This window comes from Lepidochelys kempii, chromosome 13 (assembly GCF_965140265.1).
Source record: "Lepidochelys kempii isolate rLepKem1 chromosome 13, rLepKem1.hap2, whole genome shotgun sequence".
Lineage (NCBI taxonomy): Eukaryota > Metazoa > Chordata > Testudines > Cheloniidae > Lepidochelys > Lepidochelys kempii.
Genome location: NC_133268.1, coordinates 36,889,531 through 36,909,928, shown reverse-complemented (window position 1 = coordinate 36,909,928; position 20,398 = coordinate 36,889,531). Strand labels below are relative to the sequence as shown.

General features: G+C 49.3%; 1 protein-coding gene and 1 pseudogene across 1 annotated transcript; both read left to right on the top strand.

Moving 5' to 3' along the window:
- Positions 1 to 3,635: 3,635 nt before the first annotated feature.
- LOC140896772 (olfactory receptor 10G6-like) lies at positions 3,636 to 5,537 on the top strand (annotated as a pseudogene).
- A 2,321-nt stretch (positions 5,538 to 7,858) lies between these two features.
- On the top strand, positions 7,859 to 12,462 carry LOC140896637 (olfactory receptor 10S1-like). The gene is made up of 2 exons (XM_073308560.1): positions 7,859 to 8,769; positions 12,435 to 12,462. The coding sequence occupies exons 1-2, from the start codon at positions 7,859 to 7,861 to the stop codon at positions 12,460 to 12,462; spliced, it is 939 nt and encodes a 312-aa protein (XP_073164661.1).
- Positions 12,463 to 20,398: the final 7,936 nt, after the last annotated feature.

Sequence of the window (20,398 nt, the reverse complement as noted above, 5' to 3'; positions counted from 1 at the left end):
TAAAAATCTGAAAAAAATCAGTTTGGGTGAATAAAAAAAAATTGGTTTTAGATAATTTCACAATGTTTTATTTCTATGTTAACCTTTTTTCCCATTTAAACATTTTTAGTGTATATTTACTGCAATTTCAAATTGAAGTTAAAACCCCGAAACTTTCTGGTTTGACAGGAGGTTTTGACTATCGTTGAAACTTTTCTAGCCAAAAATATTTTGAGTTGGGTGTTCCACTGAATGCAAAACTGCTTCGCGAGCAGTTTTCATTTTGCTGAATTGGCATTTTCCAATAAAAAAGTCAAAAACATTTCCCCAGAAAATTTCCATCCAGATCTCCTATTTCAAAGGTCCTCCTTCCTGGCATCTGGCTGAGCTAAGGCCACCTAGGGCTGGAGTCTGGAGACTTTGAGGGCATGCCTCTCGCTGGTTCCTCTATGACCCTCCCTCTCCATCCCCCAATTCACTTACACCAGGGAATCTATCCTCACGGCTGTGAGGTAGGGAAGGGTTATTGTCCCCATTTCACAGGCTGAGCACCAGAGACATTAAGTTTGACTTGGGCTCCTGGGATTGGGGCCACCCACCTCCTAGAAGCTAGGTGTGGTACTGCAATCTTTTTTCCGCTCATGACCCCTCCTCTCTCGCACTCCCAGCTGGCCAACCCCCTTGCCAGGTCTTCAGTGGCTCAGCCCTCCGGCCAAGTCACACAGTGAAAAAACAGACCTGCTCCAGAGTAGCAAAGAGTCCATCAAACCGTCTGCCTTCACCCGGGGCTTCAGCCCGGTTGCTGGGCCTTTTAAATCCCACCCTTGGCTCAGGCTTCTAAAAGAGACTTGTCCTCATGTTGGGGCTTAGGCCCCTTTGCCAGTGGCCAGTGGAGGAACCCACCACGCCGGGTTCCAGCCCAGGGACCCTGTTCCCAGCCTCCATGTGCTGCTCCCTTTAATTAGCTGCTGCTGCTGCTTCCCAGGGCCCCTTCCCACCTCCTCCCTTCCCCTCCACTTGTTACCTTTGTGTTATAGTTCTCAGGTCTTCTCACTCGCAGAGCCAACAAATGCAACCAGAGCAGAGCTGCCATCCTCGATCCTCTGGTCCCAGCTGGGAACTGACCCACCAAGGCCCTGCCGCTCCTTTTATCTGAGCCCATGGGCTGAGATTGGCTGCTTCTGTGCAGCTTTTCTAGGCAGGAATTGAGGACCCAGCAGGAGGCCATGAAGACTTGGTACATCCTGGCATGGTTCATGACTCTCTTAGGCCCCTTTGAAGTGCCCAGTGATCAGCCACAGAGCCTACAGCCAAACCGGGAAGTGAGTCCTGGTCTCCTGAGTCACAGCTAGCCCACAGTAAACCATTTACACAGGGTAACAGTGAGTTCGACTGGTCCTACAAAGACCAGGAGCGATGCTGTGTGTCCTTGAGCACCATCTACCTGCACTTTGTCTGATAACACACGATCGACATGCAGCGAGACAAGGCAGGGGAGGGAATATCTTTTGTTGGACCAACTTCTGTTGGTGAAAAAAAGACAAGCTGTCTAGCTACCCAGAGCTCATCTCCAGGTCTGGGAGAGGTATGCAGCTACAACAATGCAAACATCCACATACAGACAGAGATGGTCCATTTACAGAGCACTCTTGTAACACAGCCAGCCGTTTTGTCTCCCCCATGAGTATTTGTTGGGGATTGGTCCTGCTTTGAGCAGGGGGTTGGACTAGATGACCTCCTGAGGTCCCTTCCAACCCTGTGATTCTATGATTCTATGAGCATCTTTTGCAGGTGCAAATGTCGCTGTCCATTTGTAAAAAACCCTGGCCCATGAGAAGGTCATGCAAGCCTGTATCAAAAGCCTTACTAAAGTCTAGGTATACCGTATGCACTACTTCCCCCCATCCACAAGGCTTGTTACCCTGTTAAAGAAAGCTATCAGGTTGGTTTGACATGATTTGTTCTTGACAAATCCATGCTATTGCTTATCACCTTATTATCTTCTAGACGATTGCAAATTGATTCCTTAATTATTTCCTCCATTATCTTTCTTGATACAGAAGATAAGCTGACTGGTCTGTAATTTCCTGGGCTGCCCATAAAAGCTTTATCAGCGGTGGTTGCTGGCTTCATTCTTGCTGGATACAAGCGGGGAGGGGTGGCCATTTTGGAAAAGGGCAGCTCATCTGAGAGAAGCTGTTGTTTCACTTCCCTTGAGAGCTAAGGGGAGTGAGGCCATTTTGAAAGATGGAAATTCTTTGTGAGTGCTTCAAAAGGAGAAGATTTTATATGCTAGCAGATAAAATGCCAGTTATGAAAAATAGCCAAAATTAACATTTTTATATATATATACAGAGAGAGAGAGAGAGGGAACTCAGAGGGAAGGAAGTGGAAACCTAGATTGTGGGGGGACAGGGACAAGAGGGAAAGGAAACATTGTACGTGCATAGACAGAAAATAGAGGACTGCAAGAAGGAGTGGAACTGGTGTGTGTGTGGAGAGGAATGTGGGATGCTGGAGGGAAGGAACTGGTGTGTGTGTGTGAACACGGGGTGCAGGAGGGAGGGGAAACTGATGTATGTGTGTGCAAGGGAATGTGGGGTGCAGGAGGGGGGTGGAACAGGTGTGTATTTGTGTAGGAGAATGTGGGGTATAGCAGGGAAGGGGATATTGGTGGGGTGTGTATGTGAGAGGATCCCTGCTATACTGAGCCCCTGCCCCACTCCCTGCAGCACAGCTCCCCATAGCAATGCACCAGGGCATTGGGTTCAGCACTGACTGCTAGTGGACAGCTCCCTCTACTGAGCGCCCTGCCCCACTTCCCTGAAGAACAGCACCCCTAGCATCATATTGGAGTATTGCAGTCAGCGCTGATTCAGAGAGGAGAGCACCCCCCAACAGACTCACCACCCTAGTTCCTGCAACACAGCACCCCCTAGTGCCACCTTGGGTTCAGAACGGACCTGGAGGGGAGAGCAACCCCTGCTGACCCCCCTCATCCCATTGCATGAAACAAAGCGCCCCCTAGTGCCATTCTGGAGCATGGTGGTCAGCACTGCCTGGAGGGGAGAGCATCCCCTACTGAGCCTGTACCTCACACCCTGAAGTCCCACACGGGGCCATTCTTTTAAGATCCATGGTCTCCTTTAACAGCTAAGTCAATGCTCTGTCGCCTTCATTTTTGCCCCAAACACCATTTCTAATGATGACCATTGGGGTTTGCCAATGGGTGACGTCATTACTTGCTTGAAAATACAGCAAATGTCCACAGTTTAATATGAGTGGCACTGGGGGGAGAGAAATACATGAGGGGGAAGAGGCGAGAGCACAGAGACAAATGCAGGAGGCAAGCCAGGTTAAAAGAAGCTGCAGAGAGAAAGGACACACCAGAGCTAAGGGCAAAATTAAACAGAGTGGAGCAACGATGCATAGAAACAGAGAAACTGCCAGAGACGATCAGCACCGGGACCCACCTAGCTCAGTCTCCCACCATGAAAGGCAAGTTCACAAACTCTGCAGCCAGCAACTCTGGGATGATCTCCCACAGGGGACATTTACCGCGAGTCCCTGCCTGTTTGGGCTGGCATCACACTGGAGCCAAAGCCACCTCCTGTGTGAAATGTTTGACTGGGGGGATTTAAGGGAGATCTCAGAGCATGGAAGAGAGCAAATGGGAGTTGCTTGAAGACCAAGCCACGCACCCCAGCTGCAACACACTCCAGGTAACTGTATCCAGAGGGGCAGCTGCAGGACGGGTCTGTCACCTGTTTCAGCCTATCTCTGCTGCTCTGCCTCACTACAGGGCCAGGTTCCTAGCTGGTGAAAATTCCCATTTCACCCCATGGCAAGTGAGTCCTTCATGCCACAGAACAGCCACTCGCTCCTTGATGGTGGCCTGAACTGGCTATACCAGGGGAAGGGCAAAAATCTCTGCAGGGGACAGTTCCAGTATTGACTTTCCAGAGCATTTTTTTTCCCTATCCCAGGTCACTTAGAAGTTGAGTTTGACCCCAAAGTGGGAAGTTTTATCCCCTTCTGATCTGTGGAGCTCCCCAGTTGAAATCCACACCTGCGCAGTGAGGCCAGCATGAGGACTAGACACCAAAGTCCTCAGATGGGGGCTTTAGAAGGACTTCCTGTGTGGGCTGCAGGGAGTTAGAAGATGAGGAGGGGACGCTAGGAGCAGGACTCCTGGGTTGTAGGGTTGTAACCCCAGCCCCGGGAAGGAAATGGGGTTCAGTGGGTAAGATTGGGGGTGGGGTGGGGCTTCTGGATTATTTTCACAGCTCTGGGTGGTGAGTGAGAGGTAAGGGGTGAGGAGGGGATGTGAGTCAGGTCTCCTGGGTTATGTTTCCAGCTCTGGGGGGTAAGTGGAGTCCAGGGGGTTAAAGCAAGAGCATTTGGTTGCCAGGACTCCTGAGTTCAGGTCCCAGCTCTTGGAGTTGAGCAGGGTCAAGTGGGGGAGAGCAGAGGGGGAGAGGCTGGGAGTCAGGGCTTTTGGGCTCGATTCTTCTCCTGGCACAGGAGTGACTCTTGTCCCAAATGCCCCTGCAAAGATCATCCATTGCTTCTCTGCTCATTAATCATTAACACCAGGGTTCACCTTCAGGGACACAGGCTGAGTGAACGGAGTGTGTGAACCAATCCCAGCTGACTCATTTCATCCTGCTGGGGCTCCCATAACCCCCAGAGCTGCAGGTTCCCTTGTTCCTCTTCTTCCTCCTCATCTACCTGTTGACGCTGTGTGGGAACCTGCTCTTCCTGCTGGCGGTGGCCTGGGAGCACCAGCTGCACAAGCCCATGTACTGGTTCCTCTGTCACTTGTCCTTCCTGGACATGACGGTCTCCTCAGTGGTGGTGCCCAAGGTGGTGGCCGGCTTCCTGCCGGGCGGCGGGGACATCTCCTTCCAGGGTTGTGTGGCCCAGCTCTTCTTCTTCTGCTTCCTTGGCTGCACCGAGTGCTTCCTCTACACGGTCACGGCCTATGACTTCTTCCTGGCCATTTACAAGCCACTGCACTACAGCGCCATTATGAACCACAAAGCCTGCCTGTGCCTGGCAGTAGTGACCTGGCTAGGAGGCTCCCTGCACTCCACCATACAGACCGCACTCACCTTCCAGCTGCCCTATGGCCAAGGGAATAGGGTGGGATACATCTTCTGTGATATCCCAGCTGTTCCGAAGCTGGCCTGCGGGGACACGGCGCTCAACGAACTGGTGACATTTGTGGATATTGGCTTCCTGGCCTTAACATGCTTCCTGCTGATCCTGACATCCTATGTCTACATCGTCTCAGCGATCCTGAGGATCCACTCAGCCGAGGGTAGGCGCCGGGCCTTCTCCACCTGCATGGCTTATGTCACCGTGGTGGTGACCTACCATGTGGCTGGGTTATTCATCTACCTGAGGCCAGGATCCTGACACCCACTGGATGGTGTGGTGGCTGTATTCTACACCACTTGACCCCACTCCTGAACCCCCTCATCGACACGCTGAGGAACAAGGAGATGAAGGATACCCTGATGAGACTGGGGGGCAGGAAACTGCTGGGGCCCTGAGCTATGATTATCCTGCTTCTAGCAGGAGCTTCCTGAGAACTGACCAGGGAGAGAGGGACTTGGAGACAGAAATCAGGCCTCCCCTGTTCTGCCTCTTTTCTGTGGAGGAGCTGGGGTCAGTGGCTTGGAGTAGGAACAGCTGAAAGTCCATTGCTCATTCTCCTCAGTCCTCACACACACAGGCCTCTATACAACCCCCCAGGAACATGCGGTCCAGGCAGACGGGGACATAAAATGGAGGCTTCTGGAATTGTTGTAACATGCCATAGAGTCTATGGCCAGATGGGACCATCAGCACAGCCAGTCTGCCCATCTGTATCTCGCAGGCCACCAACCCCTCCCAGCATCCTCCCACTAAAGCCAACACATGAAATTAGACCAAGACATTACATCCACAGGCAGAAAACAGGAGTGACTGAGGTGCACCATTTCCTGGGGTGGAGGGTCCCTGCACTGGTGGGGGTTTGATTTAGTGAGACATATCCAGGTGGCCATGGCAGAGGAAGGCCAGAAAACCCCGCCGTCACTGCCTGGGGGGAAATTCCTTCCCAGACCCACATAAGATGAATGTGGCAAGACCTATTTATCTAGGTTGCTCTCATCGGCCAGCTCTGCGGCTGCCCTGATTCAGAGGTGCTGCTATGACTCCAGCGATGCTCATGGGGGTCCGGCCACATTGACACCAATGGAGCTCTGGTGGATTTACACGAGCAGGGATTACCCACTGCTACTCTAGCAACGGGCTTCCCCCAACCTTAGCTGGGCTGCTGCCCCGCAGTCCCAACCCAGAGCCCCCTATAATCTGAGCCCTGGGATTCTCCCCACAGTGCCTGGCCTGTTTGAGCGTTGCCCTGCTGGGTTTTCACCACTAGATCATGCTCCATGCAGACTCATCCCAGTAAAGCTCTGGAAGCTGCCAGAGGCACGTTAAAAGGATCTCTGTGTAGCTAGCAGCCACGCAGCCCTGGGTAGCGAACGCCAGGCACTGAGCGAAGAATCCCGATGGGATGCCTGCTCTCCCCTGCTGACAGGCCTGGGAACGGGACACCTGGGGCTAGGCTTCGCCTGGATTTGCATCAGACAGTTAGCTCCCAGGAGCGTGGTGAGCAGCGTACCCAAGGGTGAAAATATCATTCAAATACTTGGCTGACTCAGGCACTTTGCCACAGCGGAGACAACGAAGCGGCTGTTCCTCATCCCGGTCCCGTGACAGTGGTGAGTGTGTCTGAGCCGGGGAACGGCTTTTCTTTAGGGACAGAGGGACTGCCAGACCAGGTTAACCCAAGGTCCATCCAGCCCAGGCTCTGATCTGAGGCTCTGGTACCAACTCTTTCATAGGACGCATGGTACAAGAAACCCTACAGAGGGGAGCTAAGAGTTCATCTGCCTCTAGTGGGTCCTTTCTCCCTAACCTCTCCCAGTTTGGGATCACCTCATTCCCTGATCAGGAGAGGATACCCCCTTTCCTGCTTTGTACAATCCCCCTAATTTCATGCTGGCTGTCATCTGTGCAGGCGCTCTGGCCATTGACTTTCCTGCGTGGGCAAGTGTGGGAACTGGAACTGAAATCATGCAATAGATACACGGGCCAACAGGGTCAGCTTCCAGCATCGTTCAGTGGTTTGTGACACTCGGCATCTCTCCAGCACGCCCTTCCTGCATCCAGCAGGCTGATGATGGGTGACAAGAGGAGAACTAGGCTAGATGGATACTGTGCAAGAGAGAACAGTGGTGTGTATAGGGGTAGATAGAGAGATAGATAGATAATCTATAGTGATTGGTCAGGAGGTGACAGACTGGTAATCAGGCTATTTATCTACCTACATTAGCAGGACATTGTTCACAGATGAGGTGAGAGGAGACAAGATGAGAGGAAGGACAGTCCAGCAGTGAAGTCACGAGCCATGGATCTGAGAAACCTGAGTTTAAATCTCCTGCTCTGATGCGGGCTTCCTGTGTGTCTTTGAGCTGTTCTGTGCCTCAGCTCATAGGCTGTAAATCCAGGGATGCTAAACCCTGGGAGAGGTATTTTGAGGAAAAAATACATTTAAAAGTCTGAGGTTGTCACATGCAACAGTCACAGGGTCTAGATAGATACCGGAGGGGATGAATAATCGCTGTGCTTTGCCTTGCAACGAGGAGCCGGTGGGAGACTAGTGTGAAAGGACCTCTGAGTTATGGTGGCATGTTACTCCATTGAACTGAGTGTGGAAGAGAGAGAGAGACAGAGAGACAGACAGACAGACAGACACATACTGGGGTAACTTCTGCTCTGATTCGCACTGCTCTAGCTACTGTTGCTCTGCACAGGGGGGAAGCAGATGGAGCCAGGAAACCAAACGCCAGTGACGGAATTCATCCTGGAGGGTCTCCCAAACACCAGGGAGCTTCCCTCTCTCTTCTTCCTCCTCTTCCTCCTCCTCTACCTGCTCACCCTGCTGGGCAACATCCTCACCCTGCTGACTGTGCTCTGCGATCCTCGACTCCATGCCCTGCCCATGTACTGCTTCCTTGGCCACCTCTCCTTCCTCGACGCCTGCCTCTCCTCTGTCACCGTGCCCAAGATCCTGGCTGGCTTGGTGGGGCCCGGTGGCAGGGCCATCTCCTTCGGCGGCTGCGTGGCGCAGCTCTACGCCTTCCATTTCCTGTGCAGCACCGAGTGCTTCCTCTATACGGTAATGGCTTACGACCGCTTCCTGGCCATCTGCCACCCCCTGCGCTACAGCGTGGTGATGAGCAGAAAGACCTGCCTGTGGCTGGCAGCTGGCACTTGGCTCACCGGCTCAATCCATGCCATGATCCAGGCCTTCCTGACCTTTCGCCTGCCCTACTGTGGCCCCAATCACGTGGAATACTTCGTCTGTGACATCCCCGCCATGCTGAAGCTGGCCTGCGCCAACACAGCCATCAATCAAGTCGTCATTCTGGCCAACATTGGGGCAGTGGTGGCCGGCTGCTTCCTGCTCATCTGCGTTTCTTATACCTACATAGCCTCCGCCATCCTGAAGATCCGCACGGCCCAAGGGAGGCAGCGGGCGTTCTCCACCTGCAGCGCCCACCTCACCCTGGTGCTGCTGTACTATGGGCCCCCAGTCTTCATATACCTGCATCCCTCTTCGAGTCAAGCATCCGACGGGGTAGTGGCTGTATTCTATACTGCAGTCACCCCTCTGCTGAACCCCTTTATATACACCCTGAGAAACAAGGAGATGAAAAAGGCCTTGAGGAAACTGATTTGTGGACAAACACTTTCTCTGCATGCATAAGATAGATCCAACTCCTGGGAGACTTGCAAAGAAGCCCAAGGACACAAGGTGCCCATCTCCCATGAGTGCAGGGTTCTCCTAGACCCTTATGGTAGGCCAGCCAAAATTTCTCTTCTATCTGGCCACTTTAGGAGGTTGTCATCTTCAATGCCATTCACTCCCTGAGGCTAGCCAAAGCTCTCCAGTCAGCACCTAGATTATTGTTCACAGTCTGAGCTCAATGGTGGTAGTTTTTCAAGGTGGAGGAGTCAATGAGGAGGTGTCTCTCTCCCAGTGTGGGGGCTCAGCTGAGTTTCCCTGTAACAACAGTGTAACTGGTGAGGATCTAATCGCCTGGTACAATCAGCTCCGGGGCTGCCCCACCAGCTGTTTCCTCGGGCTATAACTCCTCAGAGAAAGCAGGCCAGTTCAAACCGTTCACTGACCCATCCAGCCAGTCCCTGCTGCTGCGTCTCATGGGCATGGAGATGGACTAGTTCAGCATTGAGCACTGTGCTGGGATTGACACAGCCATGGAAACTAACCACCCCAACTCTCTGTCATCGCAGAATTAAGGGTGCCCAGTGCACGGCGAGTGGCTGCACTGAATTCTGCATTAATCAACTTTTTGGACAGTTAATGTTGATTTTCTGCTTCCCTTGGGGTTGTTGGGAGGCTAAATCCATGACAGATTTGCGAGTCGCTCAGACATGTCATCAGTGGGGTGAGCTGAGTCAAATCAACTCAGCGTCACTTTGCTGTATTCTGAATAAAGGGACCTGAGTGATAAGATATGGAGTAGAAGTGAGTTTCCCCAGGGAACTGGATGAAGTGCTCTCCCAGAGCTGGATCAGCCAAGTGGAACAGGCTTTGGAAGGAATCCCAACAACCGGAGACCCTGTGGTGCCTACTAAACTTCCTTTGTCCTTTGCCTGCAGAGATGTTAAAAGTGACGGCTTCATTGCAAGTGACAGGTTTCAGAGTAGCAGCCGTGTTAGTCTGTATCAGCAAAAAGGAAAGGAGGACGTGTGGCACCTTAGAGACTAACCAATTTGTTAGTCTCTAAGGTGCCACAAGTCCTCCTTTTCTTTTTTCATTGCAGGTGGTCTCCTACAACATGTGTGAACCCCTTATGATCAAGTGTCTCATACAACATATGACCTGAAGAGAAGTGACAGTCTGACCATTTTAACTATTGCCGAAGCTGTGTTATCTTCCTTGGGGTTTTATTCTTTTACTTATTTCGGTTGTATCTGGAAAATAGCAATAATAAAACTCCAGACCATTGAAATCAATGGGAGGATCTGGGCCAAAGTTCTTTGTATTTAGCTGTGACACTATGGTTCCCTCCTCCAGAGGTGGGCAAGAGCTCTGTCTAGCTCAAAAGCTTGTCCCCTCCACCAACAGAAGTTGCCCCAATGAAAGGTGTTCTCTGACCCACCTTTTCTCTCTCAGATCCTGGGGCCACCATGGCTACAACAAGGCAAACAATATCTCATCTATCCATCGAGCTCCCTTATTTCGTCTCACTCATACAAAGAGAATTGAAAACTAGCTATAACAATGACTGCAGTACATTTCTTCCCCGTGGAATCCTGTCTTACATTTATTGGATGCTGAATGTTAATAAAAACAGATACCTTTTTTCAGTAGAAAGCCTGTGCAAGGCTTTAAACAGCATTTCCAGTTGTTGCCTGATTCTTTGTAATGATTAATCATAGCTGGATTGATTGCCAGTCCTGAGGATTTTTCACCCAAAGACTTGAAACTGCTTGGAAAATGTTATCTAAATAACCCACCTGTGAGGTGCCTCGTTGCCTTTTGAAGGGTAGCCACCTCTGAGGTGGGACACTGTGGCTGTTTTACAGTGCACTATAGTGGTGCATTACTGTAGAGGAAGAAGAGCCCTGTACCAAGTTCAGACCAAAAGAGTGAACAGAAGAAGGCAGAATGAGACAAACTGAGTCTGCGTTTGGGCTGGACACCAGCTCTAAGGAAAAGTGACAAGGCGACTAGGAGCAGAGAGTTGGTTTCAAGTTTAACCCAAAAGAGGGAAATTCCCAATGCATCATGCCCCCTAGCACCACATTGGGGCATTGAGGTCAGCACCGACTGCGAGGGGCCAGCGCCCCCTACTGGACCTCCCACCTCACTCCCTGAAGCACACCGTCACACTGGGACTCAGAGCCATTCCCCGGCAGGGTCAGTGCCAGGAGCGGGAAGGGAGTTCAGAGTCACTGCCCCATTTGACACTTGGCACCTCCAACAAGCAATACAACAGGGCTGGGAGCTGGTGCCCGATGTCTTGGTGTTTCCACTAGTATGTGCCCTGGGAGTGGGGTGGGCCACTGCCAAATACTTTTACTGAGCCAATCGAATGCCCCCTTTGCGCTAATGACCCTCAGCCATTAGTGGACTGGAACCAGTGCCCCATATGCCATTCCCATATTCACTAGCTCAGGGCCAGATTGGAGCTGGGGTGGCAACCCTTAATGGAGAAAGGCCTCATATCCTATTCCTAACCCCCTGAGCCAGCTAGACCCCTTGGCCTTGGGCCAGATCAGAGCCAGCTGCCCCTAGAGTGGAGAAGCCTCATATCCCATTCCCCACCCTGCACCACCATCCGAGCCAGCCCGTCCCCCTGCTCTAGGACCGGATTGAAGCTGGTGCCCCCAAGAGGGGGAAGGCCCCGTATCCCATTTCCAGACCACCCATGAGCCATCTGGCTGTCGCAGGGTGTTTAGCTGTGACGTGCTACTCTGTACTTGTCTTTACCATCCATTTGTGAGGGATTGTTGCTGAGAAATTCTCCACGGAACCCGGGTCCATTTCATTGGCCGGAGTAAATCAGCGGAGTCCCACTGAACTCGACTGGTCTTCGGCTGATTTACCCCAGGTGGGGATCTGGTGTTAGATGTCTGCTTCTGCTTGTTACATTGTAATTGTTCTCCAGGGATTTTTGGCCTTACTAATGTCTCACCTTGACTTAGCTCCCCTCTGCACGCAGTCGGGTTTCATTTACACTCACTGTTTGCCAACATTTCTGCTGCGGCTAACAAGCCCCATAGGGACAATAATTCAAAGCTCTCCCTAATTAGCCCTGGGGATTACACACTTTGCAAGCAGGGAGCAAAGGCAACAATTAAAAAGTCAAAGCAGGGAGGAACTGCAAGTTTTTTAACGAGCCTCAGTGGGTACCAGAAATCACGTGGTAACACTTTGACCAAGCAACAGGGAAACACACCTCACAGCTCCTTAAAACTCTAGTTACAGCTGTGCAGCTTTGCAGATCTGTCTGCTTCACAGCCAGCGGCGGGCCGGAGGCTCAGCAGCCGTATTGTGGCTACTCTGGTTTACACCAGCTGGGGATCTGGCACCACGGAGTTTATTATAACTACACCAGTGCGCCCAGCTCCAGGTGTGGCCCGTTGACTCCAATGGTGCGAGGCCGATTTCCAGCCACGGGTCATCCGGCCCCTGTCTATTCTGGGCCCTTAATTCTAAATTCCCTCTTCTGTTCATTCCCTCTGGGGCACCTGGGATCGCCACTGTCGGCAGACAGGACAAAGGCAAGATGGACCTTTGGTCTGACCCAGTCTGGCCGTTCTTATGTTCTTATGTACTTTTTATGACGACAAAACTGTTCTGTGTAGAAGGATAAAGTGTCTCACACAAAATAAGAAGAGAGATGACAGACTGTCCATTTTTACTGTTGCTGCAACTACCAGGGTTCCATTCCGTAGGGCAGTGGTTCTCAGCCAGGGGTACACGGGGGCAGGCAGAGGTCTTCCAGGGGGTACATCAGCTGAAATGTCAGTACACTATTTATATTCCAATTGATTTGTTTTATGGTTAAAAATGAGAAAGTCGGCCCTTTTTCAGCAACACTTGTGTGTTTTTATGTCTGATTTTGTAAGCAAGTTTATTTTAAGGGAAGTGAAACTTGGGGGTACACAAGACAAATCAGACTCCTGAAAGGGGTACAGTCGTCTAGAAAGGTGGAGGGCCACTGCCTGAGGGCTTTATTCTGTTACTTTTCTCCATAATCTCAGCACCTCCCATATAAAAAAAGCGGGAGGGGTGATACTAAATGAGAACAAGGACACTGCTGATGGGAGCCAGGGTGTGCCTCGGGAAAGCAGGCCACTAATAACAATGAGACTCACGTCTTAGATCTCCCAGGCTCTGGCCTTGTGTTTTAACTACAAGGTTGCTATTAGCACCCTATCCGCTCTGGACAAAGCTGAACACCCGGATGCAGTTCCTTCCCCCCAGGTTAGTTTTATACAATGAACGATAGGGACCGACACCTTCTGAAACAGGGAGTTTAAGGCCAAAAGGGACCCTTAGATCATCTGGTCTCATCGCCCACGTCACACAGGCTGGAGAGGTTCTCTCAGTAGCCCCTGTATTAATCTCAATAAATTGCGCATGACTAAAACATCTTCCTGAAGAGCCTCCAGTGCGGATCTGAAGACTTCAAGAGATGGGAAATCCACCCCGTCCCTTGATAGTTGAGTCCAATAGTTAATCACTTTCACTGTTAAAACAAAACAAAACTGTAGGTCTTATTTCTGAGCTTGGAAGGATCAGATTTTTATTGGTAAATGTTGGTAAAGATCAATTTCCCCATGCACACACACAAACCAATGGAAAATATTTCTAACCATAAAAACTGAAATTTACCGATAGACAAAAGTAAGGAAAGTTTAAGCATATTGACCTTTTATATTTTCACATGTGATGTCGACCCTCCCACTACTAATTTTGTACAAATAGATAATATAATTTTAAAAATGCTTAAAAATACCCATGGACAGGATCCATCAAACCTGAATTCTGCCAACCCTACTTATTTCACATTTGTCTGTCTGTAACGTCCAGCTATTGTTTCTCATCCTGCCTTTCTCGGCAAGAACATAGGAAAACAACTTGGCCTGGCGGACAGAGCTTCGGTGTAGACCGTGGAAGGGTTTTATCATTGTTGGCAGTAGTGCCGAGGGGGTGTAGACACCCAGACACACAGTCTAGTCTCTTCCCTAAAGAACCGACAGTCTAAGGGTGACTTCCTGACTCTGCCACTAATGGCTGTATGAACTTGGGCAAGTCCTTTCTGCCTTCTGTGTGTCTGTTTTCCCTCCCACTTCTGGTCTGCCTTTCCCTGCTGCATAAGTAATCTCTTGGGCGTAGGGAGCCTTTGTCACTATCTGTTTTTACAGCACCCATCAGGCTCCCTATAGAGGCATAAGAACGTCCAGACTGGGTCAGACCAAAGATCCATCTAGCCCAGTATCCTGTCTGCCGACAGTGGCCAATGCCAGGTGTCCCAGAGGGAATGAACAGAACAGATAATCCTCAAGTGATCATCCCCTGTCGCTCATTCCCAGCTTCTGGGAAACAGAGTCTAGAGACACTTCCATGCCCATCTTGGCTAGGGTGACCAGATGTCCCAATTTTATAGGGACAGTCCCAGTATTTGGGGCTTTTTCTTATATAGGCTCCTATTACCCCTCACCCTCTGTCCCGATTTTTCACACTTGCTATCTGGTCACCCTAATCCTGACTAATAGCCATTGATGTGCCTATCCTCCATGAGGCCCTTAGGCGCTTGTTGAAATAATCACAGTATGGCACGAGCCTATTTTGGAGATGGGACACTAGGGCCCAGCAGATCCTCCAAGCCATTCTCAGGCTAAACCTTAGGGTAAAACCAGCCCCTTCTCCATATCCCTTACCCTCTGCTGCCCCTTAGTGGCTATTCCAATCCAACCACTTACAGCCGTATCAATCTGCGTTTCACTGAAATTCTGTTTGCATTCACTTCCCCTTGTCTTTTTTTTTTTTTAAATTCCTGATATATTTCTTTGCCTGACAGTGAGACAGGTTGATGTTTCGCCTTGTACTCTCATGGGCCAGCTGCTTATAACCATTTGTATGGCTTCCCTGATGTCGGTGTGTGTGCGCTACATCAATATTCCTTAAACCACTTCCTTAGGTAAGTTGCTCCAAAGGCTAATCACGATTACAGAACTCCTGCCTAGGAAGGAGTACTGCAGAAAGGGATCTAGGGGTCATAGTGGATCACAAGCTAAATATAAGTCAACAGTGTAACGCTGTTGCAAAAAAACCAGACATCATTCTGGGCAGCGATGAGCTGCCAGAAGCTCAAGAACCGGTTCCTTCACTCGCTCCGGGTCTTTGGTGGCACTTTGGCGGCACGTCCTTCAGTCCTCCAGGTCTTCGGTGGCACTGAAGAACCTGCCTCCAAAACGCCGCCGAAGACCCGGAGTGAGTGAAGGACCCACCTCCGAAGGCTCAAAGTGCCGCCGGGTCAGTACAAATTCACATGGGAGCCTCCCCAGCCGAGAGCTCAGGTGGGGCGGACAGGACGGTCCCGCGGGCCAGATCCTGTCCGTTCCGTCTGAGCTTCCCCACCCCTTTAACAACCTGTTCTGAACCGGCTTCAAAATTTAACAATCGGTTCGCACTAACCGGTGCAAACCGGCTCCAGCTCACCACTGATTCTGGGATGTATTAGAAGGAGTGTTGTAAGCAAGACACGAAAAGTAATTCTTCCACTCTACTCTGTGCTGATTAGGCCTCAACTGGAGTATTGTGTCCAGTTCTGGGCACCACATTTTAGGAAGGATGTTGACAAATTGGAGAGAGTCCAGATAAGAGCAACAAGGATGATTAGGGGTCTGGAGAAACATGACCTATGAGCGAAAATTGAAAGAACTGGGTTTGTTTACTCTGAAAAAGAGAAGACTGAAAGGGGATATAATAACAGTTTTCAAATACCTAAAAGATTGTTACAAGGAGGAGGGAGAAAAATTGATCTCCTAAACCTCTGATGATAGGACAAGAAGCAATGGACTTAAATTGCAGCAAAGGAGTTTTAGGTTGGACATTAGAAAAAACTTTCTAACTGTCAGGGTAGTTAAGCACTGGAATAAATTGCCTAGGGAGGTTGTGGAATCTCTATCATTGGAGATTTTTAAGAGCAAGTTGCACAAACAACTGTTAAGGATGTTATATTTGGTGCTGGTCCTGCCATGAGTGCAGGGGACTGGACTGGATGACCTTTTGAGGTTCCTTTCAGTTCTATGATTCTAGCCTGAATTTCTCTAGCTTCAGCTCCCAGCCATTGGCTCTTGTCATGCCTTTGTCTGCTAGATTAAAGAGCCATCTGCTCAGAAATCTCCTTCCCATGTAGTTGCAGGGAGACTGGGATAAAGTTACCTTAAGCCAGTGGTTCTCAACCTTTCCAGACTACTCTACTCCTTTCAGGAGTCTGATTTGCCTTGGGTAGTCCCAAGTTCCACCTCACTTAACAACTACTTGCCTACAAAATCAGACACAAAAATACAAAAGTGTCACAGCCCACTATTACTGACTTTCTCATGTTTACCCTATAATTACAAAACAAATCAATTGGAATATAAGTATTGCACTGGTATTTACGTGTATGGTACATAGAGCACTATAAACGAGTCACTGACTTTGCTAGTGCTTTCTAAAACTAGGCCAATACCTAGAGGAATTGATGTACCCCTTGGAAGACCTTTGCGTATCCCCAGGGGTATCCCTGTATTGAGAACCACTGCCTTCAGCCATTCTTGTATTAATTCTTAAATCATTCTTGTAGTCACAAACTACCTGATTTTCCAGAGCTTAAATCAGATGTAACTATTATTATTCATTATTTATATTACCCTAGTACCCAGGAGCCCGAGCCATGAACCAGGACCCCATTGTGCTAGGCGCTGTCCAACATGGGACAAAAGATTCCCTGTCCCAGAGACCTCACAATCTAATTAGCCTAGACTACGGCTGTCAAGGTTCCTTCCCCACTCTGAACTCTAGGGTACAGATGTGGGGACCTGCATGAAAACCTCCTAAGCTTACTTTTACCAGCTTAGGTTAAAATTTCCCCAAGATACAAATTAATTTTATCCTTTGCCCTTGGATTTCCACTGCTACCACCAAACTTTATCTGGGTTTACTGGGAAACGTAGTTCGGACACGTCTTTCCCCCCAAAATCCTCCCAACCCTTGCACCCCACTTCCTGGGGAAGGTTTGGTAAAAATCCTCAGCAATTTGCATAGGTGACCACAGACCCAAACCCTTGGATCTTAGAACAATGAAAAAAAGCATTCAGTTTTCTTACAAGAAGACTTTTAATAGAAGTAAAGGAATCACCTCTGTAAAATCAGGATGGTAGATACCTTACAGGGTAATTAGATTCAAAACATAGAGAATTGCTCTAGGCAAAACCTTAAGTTACAAAAAAGACACACAGACAAGAATAGTCATTCTATTGAGCCATTCTATTCCAATGGCATTTTGGGATGTATAAGTAGGGGCATAGCGAGCAGATCGAGGGACGTGATCGTTCCCCTCTATTCGACATTGGTGAGGCCTCATCTGGAGTATTGTGTCCAGTTTTGGGCCCCACACTTCAAGAAGGATGTGGATAAATTGGAGAGAGTCCAGCGAAGGGCAACAAAAATGATTAGGGGACTGGAACACATGAGTTATGAGGAGAGGCTGAGGGAGCTGGGATTGTTTAGCCTGCAGAAGAGAAGAATGAGGGGGGATTTGATAGCTGCTTTCAACTACCTGAAAGGGGGTTCCAAAGAGGATGGCTCTAGACTGTTCTCAATGGTAGCAGATGACAGAACGAGGAGTAATGGTCTCAAGTTGCAGTGGGGGAGGTTTAGATTGGATATTAGGAAAAACTTTTTCACTAAGAGGGTGGTGAAACACTGGAATGCGTTACCTAGGGAGGTGGTAGAATCTCCTTCCTTAGAGGTTTTTAAGGTCAGGCTTGACAAAGCCCTGGCTGGGATGATTTAACTGGGAATTGGTCCTGCTTTGAGCAGGGGGTTGGACTAGATGACCTTCTGGGGTCCCTTCCAACCCTGATATTCTATGATTCTATGATTCTATGAGCACAGCTCTTTTCTCAGCCATTTAAAGAAATCATAATCTAACACATACCTAACTAGATTACTTACTAAAAGTTCTAAGACTCCAGCACAATTTGGAAATTTCCAGCACAATTTTCCAGCACAATTTGTGCTGGAAATGGCCCACCTGATGATCACTTTAGATAAGCTATTACCAGCAGGACAGTGGGGTGGGAGGAGGTATTTTTTCATATTCTCTGTGTATAAATAAAGTCTGCTGCAGTTTCCACGGCATGCATCCGATGAAGTGAGCTGTGGCTCACGAAAGCTCATGCTCAAATAAATTGGTTAGTCTCTAAGGTGCCACAAGTACTCCTTTTCTTTTTGCGAATACAGACTAACACGGCTGTTACTCTGAAACCTGTCTTTATGTTTATAACATTTGCAGATGACACCAAGGGTTTACAAAGACTTTGGAGGACAGGATTAGAATTCAGAGTGACCCTGACAAATTAGAGACTGGTCTAAAAATCAACAAGATGAAAGTCAATAAAGACCAGTGCAAAGTACTCCACTTAGGAAAGAAAATCAAAAGCACAACTACAAAATGGGGAGTATCTAGCTAGGTGGTTGTAATGCTCTTTTTCAGCATGATATTATATTATTATTTCAGTTTATAGGGGATCACCAACTGAATATGAGTCAATAATAGGATGCAGTTGTGAAACAGGTTAATATGATTCTTCCCAACAGGTGTCTGGGTAGTTGAAATCCCGCATCACCACTAAGTCCTGTGTTTTGGATGATGTTGTTGGTTGTTTAAAAACAGCCTCATCTACCTCTTCTTCCTGGTTAGGTGGTCTGTGGTAGATACCTACCATGACATCTCCCTTGTTTTTCACCACTATTCCCCTTGCCCAGAGACCTTCAACAAGTCTGTCTCCTATTTCTACCTCAACTTCAGTCCCAGTGTATTTCTGATATATAAGACAACACCTCCTCCCTTTCTTCCCTGCCTGTTCTTCCTGAGCAAGCTTTACCCTTCCATATCAATATCCAGTCATGCATATTATCCCACCAAGTCTCTGTGATGCCAACTATGTCATAGGTCTGTTTATTAACTAGCATTTTGAGTTCTTCCTGCTTATTTCCCATACTTCTCGCATTACTATACAGACATGTAAGATTCTGATTTGATTTCTCCCCTATGTTCTCTAGCACTTAGTCCTGGGCATGAGTGCCGGGGGACTGGACTACATGACCTCATGAGGTCCCTTCCAACCCTATGATTCTATGAGGTATTAGTAGCAGTGTCAAATGTAAGACACAGGAGGTTATTGTCCTATTTTACTTGGCACTGGCGAGGCCTCAGCTGAAGTATTGTGTCCAGTTCTGTCTGCCGCACTTTTAGAAAGTTGTAGACAAATTGACTCGAGTCCAGAGAAGAGCAGCAAAAATGATAAAAGGTTTAGAAAACCTGACCTGTGAGGGTCTGGTTAGTCTTAAGAAAAGACGACTCAGGGGGATGAGGATGGACTTAGTCTTCAAATATGTGGGGCTGTTATTTAGCCATGGACAATAATTGGCCACCGTCTGCTTTTGAAGCTGAGACAAAAAGTTATGGGCTAAATCTGCAGACAGGGAGATTTAGGTTGTGTATTAGCTCAACAGAGCTGCTGCCTGGCTGGCTCTCGCTACTCTCTTTTCTCCTTGCTTTGAAGCAGCTGCAGCCCCAAAGGACCTTGTGAGGAAACCCCTCCCTGGCCATGCAGTCCCCAAGCTCTGAGTCAGAGTAGGGACTTAAGGCAACACCCCCACTCCCATCCTTGGGGCCACAGCCCCTTTGCCTGCTCTGGGGAACCTTGTGGCTGCCCAGCAAAGCAGTCCTGGAGCCAGCACCTCGGCCTGGCCGCCCAGGCTCCGGCATGGAAAGATCAACCGGCAGCAAAGAGAAAACCATGCCACCTTTTGGAAAGAACATCCCTTGGGAAAGCGATGGTGAGTAAGGTGTTTGCTTGTCCTGGATCTCTCTGCAGTTCAGGCTGTTGCCCTCCAGACAGCGCTGCGCTACAAACAGCAATGCTCTCTATAGACAGGGCACACCAGTTCATTCCAGCCCCTGGTTCTTCCATGCTCTAGTTCTCTTGCCAGCCCCCTTTCTATGTGGTGAGGGGTATGGGGGACTCAGCTGCAGGGCAGGTATTGAGGGGAAGGGAGGTAAGGTTCATGCTTGTGTAACCCAGAGGCACAGAGACCACTGAGGGAGATGAGTGAGTCCGCTCTACAGCCTTAGCTAAGTGCCAGCTGGCCTTTAGCTCATGCGGTAGAGGCCGATGCCTTTAGCTCCAAAGGTTCCCAGGTTCAATCCCACCTGCCAAGACCCCGGGTCTGTCGGCATTACACTTGGCAGCAGGAGTCACTCGCAATCCAGCTGTGACATCACTGCTGGATCCCAGGCTCAGCCATGGTGCTGATTTTGCTTTTAAGTGAGTAATATTCCAGTTCCCGTTTCTGAAAGATTCTCCAGGTGCCTCCCCTTTCTGGACTGGTGCCGAGACATTAAACAGACCTTTCTCCTCCTCCTCTTCTGCCATAAGGGATGCTCTTGGGCACTGGAATTGAATTTCAATGGAATCTGAGAGCCTAAATAATGGGGATGGTGTGTGAGGGGCCCGTGAAAGGTTGTCAGTGGTTTTCAACTTG